The sequence below is a fragment of the Oncorhynchus keta genome, chromosome 31 (assembly GCF_023373465.1).
Source record: "Oncorhynchus keta strain PuntledgeMale-10-30-2019 chromosome 31, Oket_V2, whole genome shotgun sequence".
NCBI lineage: Eukaryota > Metazoa > Chordata > Actinopteri > Salmoniformes > Salmonidae > Oncorhynchus > Oncorhynchus keta.
The window spans coordinates 18,234,729-18,254,285 of record NC_068451.1 but is presented as its reverse complement, the minus strand read 5'-3'; the positions used below and the strand labels follow the sequence as shown (position 1 = coordinate 18,254,285).

Sequence of the window (19,557 nt, the reverse complement as noted above, 5' to 3'; positions counted from 1 at the left end):
TTGAGACCAGTTCTGGATTACAGACAAGAGGATATGATGTTGACCTCCTGTGAGCCGTTCTTTCTAAATTCCACATCTGTCGACAAAACATGCCTCCTCTCCCCCAACCCCCCTCCTATTGTACAGTTGAAGTCGTAAGTTTACATACACTTAGGTTGGAGTCATTAAAACTAGTTTTTCAACCACTCCACACATTTCTTGGAAACAAACTCACTGTATAATTCACTGTATCACAATTCCAGTGGGTCAGAAGTTTACATACACTAAGTTGACTGTGCCTTTAAACAGCTTGGAAAATCCCAGAAATTGATGTCATGGCTTTAGAAGCTTCTGATAGGCTAATTGACCTCATTTGAGTCAATAGGATATGTACCTGTGGATGTATTTCAAGGCCTACCTTCAAACCCAGTGCCTCTTTGCTTGACATCATGTGAAAATCTAAAGAAATCAGCCAACACCTCAGCAAAAAAATTGTAGACCTCCACAAGTCTGGTTTATCCCTGGGAGCAATTTCCAAACACCTGAAGGTACCACATTCATCTGTACAAGCAATAGTATGCAAGTATAAACACCATGGGACCATGCAGCCGTCATACCGCTCAGGAAGGAGACACATTCTGTCTCCTAGAGATGAATGTACTTTGGTGCGCAAAGTGCAAATCAACCCTAGAACAACAGCAAAGGACCTTGTGAAGATTCTGGAGGAAATAGGTACAAAAGTATCTCTATCCACAGTAAAAGGAGTCCTATATCGACATCGCTCAGAAAGGAAGAAGCCAATGCTCTATAACTGCCATAAAAAAGCCAGACTACGGTTTGCAACTGCACATGGGGACAAAGATCGTACATTTTGGAGAAATGTCCTCTGGTCGCAAATGGGTCTTCCAAGTGGACAATGATCCCAAGCATACTTCCAAAGTTGTAGAAAAATGGCTTAAGGACAACAAAGTCAAGGTATTGGAGTGGCCATCACAAAGCCCTGACCTCAATTCTCATAGAACATTTGTGGGCAGAACTGAAAAAGCGTGTGCTAGCAAGGAGGCCTACAAACCTGACTCAGTTACAGTTCATGTCAGGAATTGTGAAAAACTGAGTTTAAATGTGTTTGGCTAAGGTGTATGTAAACTTCTGACTTCAACTGTAAATATGCAGGCTGGGTTGCTTTTCTGTCCTGCGTTTTCTCTTTCCTTCAGACATTCTCCCTCCTACCTCCACCCCAATGATCACGCCACACCAGTCCCGTAGGCTTCTTCCTTAACTGTCCAACTAGGACCATTATGAAATCCAAAATAAACACAGCTAATGCATCAGAGAGGGGGATGTCATCTGGGACAAATAGCAATGCATTTGTGTTATGTCAGTGGGGAGCAATGGAAAACAGAATTCAGCTCAATTGTACAGCTGCACCCCTCACTGTGAACCCCTCTCCGAACCCCACCCCTCTTCCGACCCCCAACCCACCCGTAACCACTCCTGCTGTTGCCTCATACAGCTCCTCTAACATGGTCCCATGGCCTCCCTCCACGACGCTCGAGTCCCAACTGGACAGCTCCGACCATTAACTCCTGTTGTGTCCCATTTAGGGCTCAGATGTGAGTTCTACACCTGTCGCTGTTTGAGCAGAGCCCAGACTTCCACCAAAACGACGCCCCCTACTTCCCTTCCTTCCCTGACAAACGGTCCCACCAGCCTCAGCCTCATATGGGCCGGATTCAACAACAGTTAAGTGGGATGTGCAGCAAGCAGCAAACCACACGTGCACCCTTCAGGCGTCCATTGCACAACCAGTTTTACCCCCATCTGAGACCCATGTTTGAAGTGGATAAGTGATGGACTATTTACACAGTAGGGATTGTGAAACATACAGTGATAATTGTGTTAGACTTGTTCATAAGCTGTTTGTTTCAATTTCAAGTGAATGTCACGTGCACAAGTACAGTGAAATGTATTTTTGCAAGCTTTAAACCCAACAATGCAGTGATCAATATCAATATAGTATTAAAAAAGCACATGAGGTAGAACAAAAACACAGATAGCCTTCCTTCTGGAAGGTTCTCCCATCTCCACAGAGGAACTCTAGAGCTCTGTCAGAGTGACCATCGGGTTTTTGGTCACCTCCCTGACCAAGACCCTTCTCCCCTGATTGCTCAGTTTAGCCAGGCGGCCAGCTCTAGGAAGAGTCTTGGTGGTTCCAAACTTATTCCATTTAATAATGATGGAGGCCACTGTGTTCTTGGGGACCTTCAATGCTGCAGACATGTTTTGGTACCCTTCCCCAGATCTGTGCCTTGACACAATCCTGTCTCTGAGCGCTATGGACAATTCCTTCAACCCCATGGCTTGGTTTTAGCTCTGACATGCACTGACCACTGTAGGACCTTATATAAACAGGTGTGTGCCTTTCTAAATCATGTCCTAACAGTTTAATTTACCACAGGAGGACTCCAATCAAGTTGTAGAAACGCCTCAAGGATAATCAATGGGAACCGGATGCACCTCAGCTCAATTTAGAGTCTCATAGCAAAGGGTCTGATTACTTATGTAAATAAGGTATTTCTGAAATAAAATATTTATAAATGTGCAAACATTTCTAAAAACCTGTTTTCGCTTTGTCATTATGGGGTATTGTGTGTAGATTGCTGAGGGGGGAGATCTATTTTAGAATAAGGCTGTAATTGAACAAAATGTGGAAAAAGTTAAGGGGTCTGAATACTTTCCGAAGGCACTGTATGTTTAGGGTTAAGGTGACAAGGCATCATGATGTATGATAAACAGAGTAGCAGCAGCGTAAATTAAGATTATATGTGAGTTTGTGTGTGTGGAGTCAGTATAAATGTGTGTGCATGTTGTGTTTGTTGAAGTGTCTGTGTGTGAGTGTGTAGAGTCCTGTGAGTGTGCATAGATAAATACAAGGGACAACTCAGACTGCGCTGTCCGCACCACAATCGAGGATGGTGCTGTTGTCATACCAAGCAGTGATGCAGCCAGTCAAGATGCTATCAATGGTGCAGCTGTAGAACTTTTTGAGGATTTGAGAGCCCATGACAAAAAGGTGCTGAAACGCCTTCTTCATGACTGTGACTGTATGTGTGATTTGGAGCGCAAAGAACTTGACACTCTCGTCCCGCATCACTGCAGCCCCGTCGATGTGGATGGGAGAGTGCTCGTCTCAATCCCAAAATGTTTTTCCTGTAGTCCACGATCAGCTCCTTGGTCTTACTGACGTTGAGGAAGAGGTTGTTGTCCCGGCGCCACACTGCCAGGTCACTGACCTCCTCCATGTAGGCCGTCTCATCGTCGTCGGTGATCAAGCATACCACCATCGTGTCATCAGTAAACTTGCAAACTTGATGATGGTGGTGGTGTTGGAGTAGAGCAACACCATTGCGATTGAGGAGTCAATGTAACTCTCTAGGCTAATGTCAGAGTGTACTATACTTGTCCTTCTTGTAAAAGGACTGTATGTTATTAAGCCGTTAGCCATAAGCCATTAGGCCATAGCTCTTCAGAGGGGGTTTCAGGGAAATCTGTAGATAGACACAAGGTCAGTGAGGACATACCCTTGGAGGGCTTCCTCTCTCACTATCTCTGATTGTCTCCTTTTCCTTTCTTTTGCTTCCATCTTTCATCCTTTTATTTGTACTGTATCGTCATTGTGTGTGATGCTGTATATTCACTCATTTTTACGTGTAAAATGTTTTCTTCTGTGTTGCTTTTTAATTGAAATGCAATAAAACTGTAATGGATATGTTCCTTTTTAGATTGAAGAATGTGCCTTACTGATTGACTTCTTATAGAAAACAGCTATTTGAATCATTGACACCTCAACACTGTGGTTGTGCTGTTTTTGCACATCGGACTCCAGTACTATATTTGAAGTTGTATGAACAGTAAAAAGGAAAATAAATACATTATTTCCAGCACAGAATCTTGCACTGTGAAGTCCATTGTACAAAAGCAAACACATGCTATCTGAAGCTTACCCTAAGGAATATAAAAGGTATTGGCGATGGTCCACTGTCTCTATGACAGGTTTATAAGCTCAGGTTTTTAAGAATAGCTGTGAAAATCAAACATTCACCTGGTTTACATAAACTCCATTAAACTCTAGCCTATGCCTACAGTACTTAACACGTTAGGCCCTCCCTCTCAAATTGGGGGACCTCAGTAGAATGGGCAAGCGTTCTATAAACTCCATGCTATTTCTTCAACCATTGCAAATGTGTCTGACTCATAGAGCCTCCTGTTGAAACACTTTCCCTGTTTCCCAGACGCTGTCATTGGATTTGTTCTACTCCAGACAGGAGTGCCATTCCTACTCCCGGTATTTAAGACAGGCTTACTGACTGTCAAGGTTGTTCACCGGCACCGCACTGCCACCGACTCGACCAGACCTGAAAATTGGCTTGATTGTGTGCTCAGGACGCAACGATGGGGAAGGACGCCGCAAGAGCAGAGTGGGACAATCCCATGCAATTTGTCCTGGCATGTGTATCATACGCGGTTGGACTGGGAAATGTGTGGCGTTTTCCATACTTGTGTCAAATGCATGGCGGGGGTAAGCAATATTTATTTATTGTTTAGGTGCAGCGTATAGCCTAATTTATGGTTTAATCCATAATCTATTGTACATTTAGGCCAACAATTATTTTTTTTATTAAATATAGAACTGCAATATTGGACACTGTGTAAAATGAATGAATACAATTAGTGTTTACTGATTAAAAGTGGTAATGTAGGCTATATGAATAGCCAGTCAGTGTCCAATTTATTCACCTTTATCCATGCACAATGGCACAATGATGTTGTGTGGTTGTAGAATGGGTTAGTTATTGTTTTACCCTGGGTGAAACGTTGTCAGTTTATTATCCATTTACATGGAATCTGAACAATTACTATATTGGTTAGAGTCAGTCACATTGTTAAACATTTCTAGTGAGTGAAGGTGTTTACTGTGCAGCCATTTGTTTTCTTCCTCTAAAAGTTATTGGTGCAGGAAATGTGCAATGGTTTAAAAAATGATCTCACTTAGTTGTTAGTTCAATTCGTATTTTTCATTTTCCTTCCCCATAAGTCACTGAGAACCGTTAGTCCTCTCAAAAAAACAGAGGGTATGGATGTACCAAAGCGCATATATAAAGGAGCTTTCAAAAGCGCACGCCTAAAATAGCTTTCCACTCCAAGTTTAGACTGATACAGATCACATTTTTAACCCTTAACAGGCCCCGTTGTTTATCACAGAATAACAATGGACCCGTTGTTTATCACAGAATAACAATGGACCCGTTGTTTATCACAGAATAACAATGGATTAACATTTTCTTTTGTATTTCACTTTTAATGGTCTCAACTGATTGCAAAGTTTTACAACAGGTGTTATGATGTGTTCTTCCATTCATAGATTCATAGAAAATGTTCACATACAGGAGACTCCTTGATGCCTCTGTTGCTTTAAGGCCAATATGTCCATTCTGTAAATACAGGTGTGGTATGCAAGTAGAGTTATTCTGTATTTCTTATTGTATAGTTATTGCCTTAATGTAACTGTCCAGTGAAAACAAAACACTTAAAAGTTAATATTGTGTTAACTCATACCCAAATAATGTTATTGTCTAATCCTATACTCGTATTTATGTCCAAAGCATAAATTGGATAAAATACACTTCAAAAACCCAAACTTGTATCTCAAACAGACAATTCAATTGTTTTTTGTTATTTCCTCATAGAGTATCAAATCAACAACAACTGTAGACGTATGGTGAAATGCTTATGGGCCCTTCACAACATTGCAAAGAGTATAACACAAGGAATAAATACACAAAGAGTAACGATAACTTGGCTATATACACGGGGTACGGGTACCGAGTCCATGTGCAGGGGTACGAGGTCATTGAGATAAATATGTCCATATAGGTAGGGGTAAAGTGACTAAGTAATAGGATAGAAAATAAAGAGTAGCAGCAGCGTATGTGATGGGTCAAAAGAGTTAGTAAAAAGAAGGTCAATGCAGATAGTCTGGGTAGCTATTTGGTTAACTATTTAGTAGTCGTATGGCTTGGGGGTAGAAGCTGTTCAGGGTCCTGTTGTTCCAGACTTGGTGCATCGGTACCACTTGCCCTGCGTTAGAAGAGAGAACATTCTGTGACTTTAGGGCATACTTCTGACACCACCTGGTGTAGATGGCAGGAAGCTCGTCCCCAGTGATATACTGGGCTTTACAAACTACCCTCTGCAGGGCCTTGCGGTCAAGGGGGAAGAGGGGGGAAGAGGGGGAAGAGGGGGAAGAGGTAATGTCGTGATGTGATGGGGTTGAGGCACGACTCCAACACCATCATTAAGTTTGCTGATGACACAACAGTGGTAGGCCTGATCACCGACAGTCTATAGGGAGGAGGTCAGAGACCTGGCCGGGTGGTGCCAGAATAACAACCTATCCCTCAATGTAACCAAGACTAAGGAGATGATTGTGGACTACAGGAAAAGGAGCACGTCCCCATTCTCATCGACGGGGCTGTAGTGGAGCAGGTTGAGAGCTCCAAATTCCTTGGTGTTCACATCAACTCTACTCTGGACGGTTCTGACTTAGAATATGTGGACAACTACAAATGCCTAGGTGTCTGGCTAGACTGTAAACTCTCCTTCCAGACTCATACTAAACATCTCCAATCCAAAATTAAATCTAGAATCGGCTTCCTATTTCACAACAAAGCCTCCTTCACTTACCACGCCAAAACATACCCTCGTAAAACCTGACCGATCCTCGACATCGGCGATGTCATTTACAAGATAGCTTCCGACACTTTACTCAGCAAACTGGATGTAGTCTATCACAGTGCCATCCATTTGGTCACCAAAGCCCCTTATACCACCCACCACTGTGACCTTTATGCTCTAGTCGGCTGGCCCTCGCTACATATTCATTGCCAGACCCACTGGCTACAGGTCATCTATAAGTCTATGCTCGGTAAAGCTCCACCGTATCTCAGCTCACTGGTCACAATAACAACACCCACCCGTAGCACGCACTCCAGCAGGTATATCTCACTGGTCATCCCCAAAGCCAACACCTACTTTGGCCGCCTTTCCTTCCAGTTCTCTGCTATAAATGACAGGAACAATTGCAAAAATCGCTGAAGCTGGAGACTTATATTTCCCTCTCTAACTTTAAACATCAGCTATCTGAGCTGATCGCTGCAGCTGTACATAGCCAACCCAATCTACCTACCTCATCCCCATATTGTTTTTATTTACTTTTCTGCTCTTTTGAACACAAGTATTTCTACTTGTACATCATCATCTGCTCATCTATCACTCCAGTGTTAATTTGCTAAATTGTAATTACTCTGCTACTATGGCCTATTTATTGCCTTACCTCTTCACGCCATTTGCACACACTGTATATAGACTTTCTTTTTTTCAATTGTGTTATTGTACTGTATGCTTGTTTATGCAATGTGTAACTGTGTTGTTGTTTATGTTGCACTGCTTTGCTTTATCTTGGCCAGGTCGCAGTTGTAAATGAGAACTTGTTCTCAACTAACCTACCTGGTTAAATAAAGGTGAAATTTAAACTAAAAATAATAATAATAATTTAAAAATCTGGGTGTCATGTGAATCTGAAGCTCAGTGCATCACCTTATAGATGATGTGTGTGTTTTTGTATCTGCTACTGCAGGTGTTTTGAATGGTCAAATATACTGTATGTGTGTCCTTTTTCTGTCCTCAGGTGGGTTCCTGATCCCATACATGCTCATGCTGGTGCTGTTGGGGGTACCCCTGTTCTACATGGAGTTAGCCATTGGCCAGAAGATGCGTCTGGGCAGCATTGGAGCATGGAGAGCTATTAACCCCTATCTGGGGGGAGTGGGTGAGTACTGAAATATATATACAGTGGGGAGAACAAGTATTTGATACACTGCCAATTTTGCAGGGTTTCCTACTTACAAAGCATGTAGAGGTCTCTAGTTTTTTTTTATCATGGGTACACTTCAACTGTGATTGACTGAATCTAAAACAAAAATCCAGAAAATCACATTGTATGATTTTTAAGTCATTAATTTGCATCAAGTTTTTACATTTTTTATTACTCATTCAAGGGTTATTTTTACTATGTTCTACATTGTAGAGTAATAGTGAAGACATTAACATTTTGTTTGACACTTTTTTGGTTACTACGTGATTCCAAATGTGTTATTTCCTAGTATTGATGTCTTCACTATTATTCTACAAAGTAGAACATAGTAAAAATAACCCTTGAATGAGTAGGTGTGTCCAAACGTTTGACCGGTACTGTATATATAATTTATGTATTTATTATTATTATTAATAAATAATTAATTGGACAGAGGACACTGCACATAGAGTGCAACACATGTATGGGTGCACATTGCCATTAAATAAAGTACATCAACTTGCCTATAATTTATCACATTACATATATTTAAATATATGGTTTTGTTACATTTAGGCCAGTACTTTTGTGTCAAATGTACAGTGTTGGGGAAACTACTCTAAAAATATAGTATATAGTTTAAGCTACCAATTACTTCACACTGGAAGAAAAATATAGTTTACTTAACTAAAGTTACTTTGAAAAAGTAGTTATTATCTGCTTATAGTTGAAATGTATCTGTTCCTCTCTCTGCTGGTTCCAGGTCTGGCCAGTGTTGTGACCTCCATGTACCTATGCCTCTATTACAACGTCATCAATGCATGGAGTTTCTGGTACCTCTTTCATTCATTCCAGGTTAGTTCCAGTCTCACAATGGCAAAATTCAAATTATTTTACCTACATTCAGATGTGTGATGCGATCATAAAATGTAGACAATCTTCAAAAACTTGTTACAATCTTATTGCCAGATGTATCCAGAACCAACAGAACCAAAGCCATCACTCCGCTTTGAGGACACACTATTGGTCCTGTGCAGACTGTTTTGTTTGGAATCTTAGAAGACGCAGTTCATTGCTCTAGTGCTATCTATAATGTCCTGTGCCTGACCTGACCTGTGCTGTTTCCTCCCACTCTGCTCCAGTCGATCCTGCCATGGGCAGAGTGCCCGGTTAACAGCAACCTGACCGGCCCTGTAGAGGAGTGTGAGCGGGCCACGCCCACCCAGTACTTCTTCTACAGAGAGACCCTGGACATCTCCGGGTCCATTGAGGAGAACGGAGGGATTCACATGGGACAGGCGCTCTGCCTCCTGCTGGCCTGGATTATTGTCTACCTGTTCATCGTCAAGGGGGTCAAGTCCACCGGGAAGGTGAGAGGTCAAGAGTTCAGCTCGGAACGATGGACAGGGTCAGGACAGTTATAGCACCCTTATGTCATACTCGCTGCAGATCTAGTGGACATAGGTCACTATCGTCTCCTATGTCATACAGGTAACTGCCAAAAGAAAGGAAACACCAACATAAAGTGTCTTCATAAGTTATTGGGCCACCACGAGCCAGAACAGCTTCAATGCACCTTGGAATAGACTCTATAAGTGTCTGGAACTTTATCGGAGGCATGCAGCACCATTCTTCCACGAGAAATTCCATTTGGTGTTTTGTTGATTGTGGTGAAAACGCTGTTGCAGGCACCACTCCAGAATCTCCCATAAGTGTTCAATTGGGTTGAGATCTGGTGAATGAACTGGCCTTGGCATATGGTTTACATCGTTTCATGCTCATTCAGTGACGCCTTATGCCCTGTGGATGGGGGCATAGCCATGGTGGCAAAAATAATGACCTGCCCAGTATTTGTATACATGACCCTAAGCATGATGGGATGCTAATTGCTTAATTAACTCAGGAACCACACCTGTGTGAAAGCACCTGCTTTCATTATACTTTGTATCCCTCATTTAGTCAAGTGTTTCCTTTATTTTGGCAGTTACCTGTATTTTTACTGAGCCGAGGAAAACATTCAGCTGAGAGGTGACCTCGATAACAAAGGAAAGGGTCAAGAAAGTTCTTCGTAATTATTGAGTTGCAGATGCCAGTGAAAAGCATCTACAAATGTGTGAAGATAATGTGTCTTGAGTATCATTTAAAATGTTGAGACAAGAATAAGGGGATGGGTGAGTGGCAAAAATATGGACATTGCGTCTCTCTCCAGAATGCATGCACTCAGCTCTCAAAAATGTGCTCCAATGTCTTAAAACAATTCTTCACATTCATTGTTTATTGTGTGAATTGTTTTCCCTTTGATGGCTTATTTTGATCAATTCCCCATTACAGTACAGTATGTAACCAGTAGGCCTAATAAAGTTACCGTTAATCCCCGTCATTTGGTTACATACATTTCTATTAATTCATGTATTACAGTAATTTACCGTTCTCATTCTTGGAGTGGAAACATTGTTTGCAGAGTTCACAACCTGCTACACTTGTGAGAAACAGGTTTTGGTTTATTTAGGAGTTTTGTCCATTTCTTTCAATGTTTTTCGTTTGGAGTGCTCCATGTGGGAAATGAGCATGTGTATGGTTTCTCTGTCATAACGTAGAGGGAGCGCACACGTCTGAGCACGCCGACCTGCTAAATTTAAACAATGGTGCACTTCACTAGCGATAGCTCAAGTCAAGACAGATAGAAAGGGAGGCAGACAGGCAGAGTAGAAAGGCTAATTCGTTTGAAAAAACAGAATTTTCACAAGGATATTTTCTACTGTTTTAATTTGTTTTAGGCCTATTTTACTTAGTTGATGATGGAAGTTATAGGCCTACTGCTGCATTGGCCTATAGGCTAACGCTGAGTTCCATGTTCTCATTTCTTCAGCTGCCAATGGATCACAGTGTATCTATGTCTCCATGTGGCAAAGGCTGGTGCTCTTGCATTAATTCAGATTTTAATTCAGATTTTTCTGATTAACCACATGAGAGTAATTTTGAGAAACTAAAACGTTATTATTTAAATGAAGCTGTTCCACGAAAAATAACTGTCATGCAGATAGGTAGAAACGGTAGGATAAATTGTAAGCTTCCCCAAACTTGAAACTCACGAGCTGCCTATGATCTTTATTATAACACGCAAGAGGTCCCGTGAAAACTGAGTCGTTCTGAGTCGTTCTGATTCGTTCTGACAAGGGGCTTTTGATTTTGATCTAAAATGACCTAGAAGAGATCACATTTTAATCATCACATGCTTCATAAACAACAGGTGTAGATCAACAGTGAAATGGTTTCATACGGCCCTTCCCAACAATACAGAGAGAAATAATAGAAAAGTAATAACATCGTTATCAATTGATGGAAAGACATACACAAACAAGTTCACTTTCACCTACAACTTCACAGTAAATTCAGTGAGCAACATTATAAAACCATGGGAAAAGTGGGCCAAATTTGTGTTGGCAAACAGGCAACCAGTGCAGCATAGTTGAACTTTGACCCTGAATCCCCCTGCTGTTTCTGCCCTCTCTAGGTGGTGTACTTCACAGCCACATTCCCCTACCTGGTCCTCATCATCTACCTCATCCGTGGGGTCACCCTCCACGGAGCCATCAACGGTGTGAAGTACATGTTCACGCCCAAGGTACGAATGATTAGATGAATGAAACAATGTTATTGATCAGATCAAATCAAATCTTATTGGTCTCATACACATGGTTAGCAGATGTTATTGTGAGTGTAGCGAAATGCTTGTGATTGTACTTTAGCAATATCAGTGCAGCAATATCTAACAAGTCATCTAACAATTCCCCAGCCACTACCTAATACACACAAATCTAAGTAAAGGGATGGAATAAGAATAAGTACATATAAATATATGGATGAGCAAAGACAGAGCGGCATAGACGCGATGCAATAGATCTATGTTTTCACAGCCAAGGTATTGTAGCTCGTGTAGATTGTTCTGTTATGTTTAATCCTGCTTTACACATGTGTGTGTGCCATTACTAATGTGTGTGTGTTTGCTGTCTCAGATGGAACAGCTGGCTAAACCCACCACGTGGATCAACGCGGCCACTCAGATCTTCTTCTCTCTGGGCCTGGGCTTTGGATCCCTCATCGCCTTTGCCAGCTACAACCAGTACAACAACAACTTTGAGAAGCAGGCCATCGTCGTGTCCATGGTCAACAGTAGCACCTCCATCTTCGCCAGTATTGTCACCTTCTCCATCTATGGCTTTAAGGCCACCTTCAACTACGAGAGCTGCCTGGAGAGGTGAGGCCCTGGGTGGGGTCGCGGTCTGGTTGGTTGTCTCAATGACTTTGGCATTGAACTTTCAACTCAGAGAAGTAGGTAACACCAGCCAGCAGCACTCATCCAGTACAAATGTAAACAATTCTATGTCAAACATATACAATTAATTTAACGTCTGTAGACTGTAGCACTTTCTGCAGACATACAGATGGAAGAGATGACAGGTGCTTGGACTGGGGAAAGCATTGAAAGCTAGATCAGCAATGAGAGGAATTGTATAGGGTGCTAGATATACTGTATGATTCAGATCAGAAATGTCCTTTCCAGTGGCGTAGCATGCAGCCCCACTAGGCGGGGAGGTCCCAAACAAAAAATCTATAAATGACATAAGCCATGGCAAAATGTTTAGAATGACAGGAAATTAGCTATAAAACTGCTAAATCTTCTCTCAACCTCATGGCAAAATGTTTAGAATGACAGGAAGTTACCTGGCCCACCCCACCCCATCTAAAAAAAGTTCAGTGAAACCGCACTACACCACTTGTCCTTTTCATGACACTGACATTTCTCTTCTTCTCCCAGGGTGCGACTACTGCTCTTGAACACCTTTGATCTAGCAGAGGACACCATCAGTCTGGAGAATGTCAACCACTGGATCGCTGAGCTGAACAGGACACACCCAGAACAGTTTGCCAGTCTGGGAGGTCGGCTGGAGACCTGTGACCTAGAGGCTGAACTAGACACGGTAGGTCATGTTAACACACAACTCAAATGAACTAATAAACTCAAAAGGAAAACTTGTGCAAAATACTGATGACTTCATTTACTACTTCTCTTAGTGCTCGATTCAATCTGAATCACAGAAGTTCTGCGATATAGCGAGATTGATATTTATAGGCAGTGTTCCCGCGTTCACAGTGACTGCTGCATAAATCGGCTCAATCCGATCTTACCTTAAAATGTTTGCACTATAGCACAGAACTTCCTCAATATGGACTGAATCGAGCCCATAATCTAACAAAATACTTCTGGTTTCCTGACAATATGTTATCATGTAGCAACAAAATGTATTGATTTTACTGTGAATCAATAAAAACTTTACTCACCATTCTATAAATCGTTCATCTTTTAGTAATAGTTCAATGTCACCTGTACAACTTTATTTGACTCTGTGGTGGTGGTAGTGAGATGTGGCAAGTATCATTGGTTGTTGCAGTTACAATTCATGTTAATATTTAATTTTCAATTGTCTCCTGGATTTTCCATTTTGTCTTTAATAAACTATCCCACTTAAGTTTCCAATGGAAGAAAGCAAAAAATGAAATACTGATTTTAGCCACTTTTGCACTATGCTCTCTCTCTCTCTCTCTCTCTCTCTCTCTCTCTCTCTCTCTCTCTCTCTCTCTCTCTCTCTCTCTCTCTCTCTCTCTCTCTCTCTCTCTCTCTCTCTCTCTCTCTCTCTCTCTCTCTCCCTCCCTCCCTCCCTCCCCCCTCCCAGGCTGTTGAGGGTACAGGCCTGGCCTTCATAGTGTACAGTGAGGCCATTAAGAACATGCCCGTGTCTCAGCTGTGGTCTGTGCTCTACTTCATCATGCTGCTGCTGCTGGGCATGGGCAGTATGCTGGGCAACGTCATCGCCGTCATCACCCCCCTCAGTGACTTGAAGTTCATCAGCCACTACATGAGCACCAAAACACTCAATGGTGAGAGAGAAGGGGTGATGAGGGGAAGAGTGGAAGGGGGGTTAGGGTTGAGCTACGGTGTGGTCGTGAAGCTAGGGTTAGGGTTGTGGTTGAGGGTAAGAATTGAGCTAAGGTATGAACATGAGGGTTTAGGGTTGACCCTTGACCTTTAGGTTGGTGTGTCTGTTCTGCCTGCTGCTTGAGTTAGGTGTGTGTGTGTGTGTGTGTGTGTGTGTGTGTGTGTGTGTGTGTGTGTGTGTGTGTGTGTGTGTGTGTGTGTGTGTGTGTGTGTGTGTGTGTGTGTGTGTGTGTGTGTGTGTGTGTGTGTGTGTGTGTGTGGCTGGGTGAGACAACTACATATCACAGTCGTAGTAAATAAATGTTTTCTTAATAAAGAAGTTTTCAGCAAAGTCAGTGCTCGTAGGAAAATACAAGTGAAAGTTTTTAATGTCTTATTTATTACCTTATTTAAGATATTATTTGATGAGATAGGTTTTCAGACATTTTCAGAAGATGGGCAGGGACTCTGCTGTCCTAACATCGGAGGAAGCTGGTACAACCATTGGGTTGCCAGGACAGAGATAAGCTTGGTAGACTAGGCTGAGTGGGCCAATCCTGTAGGTCTGGTGTGTGTGACTAACAGGTGTGTTGTCATATCCTGTAGGTCTGGTGTGTGTGACTAACAGGTGTGTTGTCATATCCTGTAGGATGGTGTGTGTGACTAACAGGTGTGTTGTCATATCCTGTACGTCTGGTGTGTGTGACTAACAGGTGTGTTGTCATATCCTGTAGGTCTGGTGTGTGTGACTAACAGGTGTGTTGTCATATCCTGTAGGTCTGGTGTGTCTATTCTGCCTGCTGCTTGGCCTGGGCTTCACCACCCGTTCTGGGAACTACTGGTTCACCATGTTCAACGACTATGGAGCCACCTTCTCTCTGCTCTTCATCGTCCTCATTGAAGTTATCACCGTCTGCTACATATATGGCATCAAAAGGTGTGTGTGTGTGTGTGCACAATATTGACAATGAAGAATGACTAATTTCAGAAACTTTCTAAGCATCATCACATTTGCTGTGTGAAATCAAAAAAACAAGCACATTTTGTTGTATAGTACCTCATCTCCAAGAAACAATAGTTGAGCTGAATTTATTTGAAGTTTCTACTGGAGAATGTGTAGCCCTACTGCAGTTGTGTTAGCAGCCGGTAGAGTTAAATCTTTAAAGTACCTCATAAAAGCTGTATTGTGACCAGTAATGCCAAACAACACTTAGCATAATCCTCCACAAATACCTCACATTCCTTTCACTCTTCTCTCAGGCTTTTGACTTGGTTGTCCTGTAGTTTTTTAAGTTGGGCTTGTACTGTTTATTAAAAGCAAAATGGCTTATGAAGCATAAAAGCAATTTCTTTTGAATGTTGAATTAATTTTTAAACTAAAATACCAAGGTTGTCTTTTGCCCGTACAAAATATATGAAAGTATTTTAGGGAAGGGAAAGGGGATACCTAGTGAGATGCACAACTGAATGCATGTGTCTTCTGCATTCAACCCAACCCCTCTGAATCAGAGCGGTGCGGGGGGCTGCCTTAATCGACAGAGTCTTCATGTCAATGCTCCTGCAACCTTTCCCTCTCCAGGTTTGAGAAGGATGTAGAAGACATGTTAGGTCATCGTCTTAATTGGTACTGGAAGATCATGTTGGCAGGAGTCAGTCCCATCCTCCTCATTGCCCTATTCATCTTCTACATCGTCAACTACATCCAGGGAGGAACGCCCACATACCAGGCCTGGAACAAAGAACTGGTAAGGCCTCTCTTTTTGTCTCCAATATCTTATCAATAACGCTGTCATTACACTAACAAGCACTCGGCCCAAAAAACTGGTAAGATAAGGTATTACTTTATTAATCCCCAAAGGGGGATTTGATTGTACCAGTCATACATGAATGAAAGAAAACTACTATAACAGAATATGATGCTTTGGGTTTTATTCATGCACCCAGATACAATGTTGATCTCTGCCTGTCCTGTTGTCTTCCCCCTCCTCCAGGGGAAGTCTGTGGTGACGGAGTATCCTCCCTACGCCCAAGCCTTCATCGGCCTCCTCCTAGCCTCCTCTGTCTGCTGTATCCCTTTGTCGGCCCTCTACACCTACTGTAAGAAGAGGAACCTGGCCAGTGGGAAGAGAGAGCGCACTGTCAGCACTGTGTCAGCGTAAAGAACAACGTATTGGTTGACAGACAGAGTGACACAAGGCAGAGCTGCTACATTACGGCTCTGAGACTGACTGGACCCACTAGTTATAGGATCGACAGCCTACCTTACGTATCATGGCTGTCTTAACAGAACAGTACCTCACTCTCCTGGTGCAGTGGTTCATGCCACACCACAAACCAAAGGCCCTCTTTCTCCCCCCGGGGCAGGCTGGCTCTGCCACTGTGCTGCTGGTGGACAGACCGCCAGATTTGTACCTAGTATTAGGCCTAGTCGTCCTTTGACAACAAACATTTACTGGGTGATAATAACTTTTGTATTTTGTAGCTGTGGTTCTGAGCAGGGCTTAGAACTACGTCCAAAATATTTCAGAAGTGAAGAACGAACAAATACTCTTGTCAATGGTTTATTGCATTGTTTAAAGGCCCAGTGCAGTAAAAAAACATGATTTTTCTGAGTTTTATACATATTTCTAGGCTATGAGGTTGGAATAATACTGTGATATTGGGAAAATTATTATAATCCCCTTTTAGTGTAAGAGCTGTTTGGTGGGATGGAGCGTGGTAAATTAGTTAATAGACCAATAAGAAAGAGAGATCTAAACCTCTGCATATAACAGCTTAGTTTTCTGTTTTCTCCTCCCCACTCAGATCACTCCAAGACAGTCCTAGCAAAATTCTTGCCTGAGAAATTGCTCTTTGCTAAGTAGCTATTTTCATTTATTTTTGACCATTTTAAATGAAAACAATCACAGTAAGGCACTTAATTGTAACCCATCAATTATTTGATATTGAGATAAAAATGGCTGTTTTGCAGATTTTTGAGACACAGTGTGTCAACCCTCTTTATTTAAAGCACCACAAAATGTTTAATTTATTTTTTCCCTTAAATGTCATTATGGTGAAGTATGTTGTATCCCATTGGTTTACTGTAGATATTCTGTAGATTACTCAATGAGTTGTGAGATATATTGAGTGCCTGGATGTACAAGGTAGACCTTCGTCTGACTCGGTTATGACTGAATACAGTCTGACTGGTGTCAAATGACCAAGAACAACTTGTAGCAATAGCTGTATGTTTGCAAACATACTGATAATTTCACATATAACGAACAAATCTCTATGACCAGGACCAAGACCATATCTATACCTATGGGCTTTGTTGTCAATCCACCATCAGTGACTTCTAACCAGGATCGTACTCAGTAGGGTGTAATGTAACAGAATGTTCAGATACATATGTATTTTGTAGAACATACACTATTTTCTGTCTAATGGAATTGGAAATCATGTCATAGAAAGCTCTATAGGAAGCATTTCTTTCTGCAACATTCCCAGAACATTTCACCTCCTGAACGCGTGAAAGTATCTGTGCTCTTCTAAATAGAAAGTACTGTAGTGTTGCACTGCTGTTATAGAATCCATATCAACTGGACTTAGGATACAGCCCGATGGCTATGCACCAATGTGCTGTGCATATTCACAAACAAACACACAATGTAGGCCTACTCTTTTTACAGTCAAATGTATGGGTTTGCACAGAAACAGTTGCCAAACATGTTGTAATACTGTGAGCATTTTTAATGTGAACAATTTGAAACAATAACAGGGGAGCAACTTTCACTGGGGATGGGGTGACATGCCCTCCCCCCTCCACATTCTGAAATTGCATTTTTGTCCCCTGCCGGTTTTGTCATTGGAATGTGATACAAAATGAGGCAACTGTGTGCTTTAGGACCATGCAGAGGACTCCGAGCGGTCGGGTAGGCTGTTTGAAGTGTTTATTATGTTGAGTACAGGTTGGTGTTAGTGTGAACCAAGTATTGGTGTGAACAATTATTATTTTAACTGTTCATATGTGTGATGTGTTCGTATTTTATAAGTAGTATTTTCTATGGTGAAATTATTAAAGACATGAAGACATTTGAACCATTGGTATGACTGAACAAGTTACACATACAGCAGCCAGCCTGTTGCAAACCAGGCATGTCATTCAGTCCTACTTGCTAGTATCCAGCAAGGATGACACATTTCAATGGCATGAAATCTGGATTTTTTAAGTGCTTGGTTTAACAAGCTTTGTACTTTATAATACCATTGGATGTATAGACCACAGCACTATACTGAACAAAAATATAAACGCAACATGCAACAATTTCAAAGATTTTACAGAGTTACAGTTCATATAAGGAAATAAATAAATAAATTAGGTCCTAATCTATGTACTTCATATGACATATGACTGGGCAAGGACACAGCCATGGGTGAGTCTGGGAGGGTATGGGGTCACCACTTGGGAGCCAGGCCCACCCACTGGGGAGCCAGGCCCAGCCAATCAGAATGAGTTTTTCCCCACAAAAGGGCTTTATTACAGACAGAAATTCTCCTCAGCATTGCCTCAGACGATCCCGCAAGTGAAGAGGACGGATGTGGAGGTCCTGGACTAGCGTGGTTACACGTGGCCTGCGGTTGTGAGGCTCATTGGACCTACTGCCAAATTCTATAAAATGACGTTGGATGCGGTTTATGGTAGATAAATGGACATTACATTCTCTGGCAACAGCTGTGGTGGACATTCCTGCAGTGAGCATACCAATTGCATACTCCCTCAAAACGTGAGACATCTGTGACATTGTGTTGTGAGACAAAACTGCACATTTTAAAGTGGCTTTTTATTGTCCCCAGCAAAAGGTCCAACTGTGTAAGGATCATGCTATTTAATCAGCTTATTGATATGCCACAACTGTCAGGTGGATGGATTATCTTGGCAAAGGAGAAATTCTCACTAACAGGGATGTAAACACATTTGAGCACATTTGAGAGAAATAAGCTTTTTTTTGCATGTGGAAAATATCTGGGATCGTTTATTTCAGCTCATGAAACGTGGGACCAACACTTTACATGTTGCATTTATATTTTCGTCCAGTATAGCATGAGATTATATTTCTATGGGATAGACATGGGCCATCTAAGAACCACCTGCTTTAAATAGCGTGTTTGTCTGAAGTTAAGCACTTTTTTTCCTCTGTCAAAGACTGGAATGTAGTTTTGTCTTCAGCCTAGTGAGCTGAGGTTTAGGGTTGAATATAACAGGGTCATTCTACTAATATTTTTGATATTTCAAGTAGACATTTTAAAGCCTGCTACATTAAATGAAGTGCCCTTTAATACAAACTACATGGAAAATGTAATATATCCTATTTTTATATGAATAAATACTTGCTAAAGTGCCAAAAATTGTCATTTTGAAATGGCCCACGTCATGTTTTTCTGACTTCGCTGAAGATTTTAACACACAACCCCAAAATGTCCCCCCCGTGTCACTGTAAACCCGAGATATTTTCTTGCATTAGTGATTAATTTACATTTGTCTCACATTTTAAGGTCAACCCTGTTCTGTAAACTAGACTAATTTTAATATGCTGAAAGTATTTCTATGAAATGATATATTTTTAAAGAAATACTGAACAGGGAGCATGCTCCCAAGTGGCACAGCAGTCCTGAGTGGTGTAGTGGTCTAAGACACTGTATCTCA

At 41.7% G+C, this 19,557-nt stretch overlaps 1 protein-coding gene across 1 annotated transcript; it reads left to right on the top strand.

The window, feature by feature from the left end:
* Nucleotides 1-4,233: 4,233 nt before the first annotated feature.
* On the top strand, nt 4,234-17,951 carry LOC118383742 (sodium- and chloride-dependent transporter XTRP3-like). The gene is made up of 11 exons (XM_052489867.1): nt 4,234-4,558; nt 7,727-7,867; nt 8,655-8,746; nt 9,034-9,261; nt 11,406-11,516; nt 11,908-12,149; nt 12,711-12,873; nt 13,627-13,831; nt 14,646-14,805; nt 15,448-15,613; nt 15,860-17,951. The coding sequence occupies exons 1-11, from the start codon at nt 4,432-4,434 to the stop codon at nt 16,025-16,027; spliced, it is 1,803 nt and encodes a 600-aa protein (XP_052345827.1). The 5' UTR covers nt 4,234-4,431; the 3' UTR covers nt 16,028-17,951.
* Nucleotides 17,952-19,557: the final 1,606 nt, after the last annotated feature.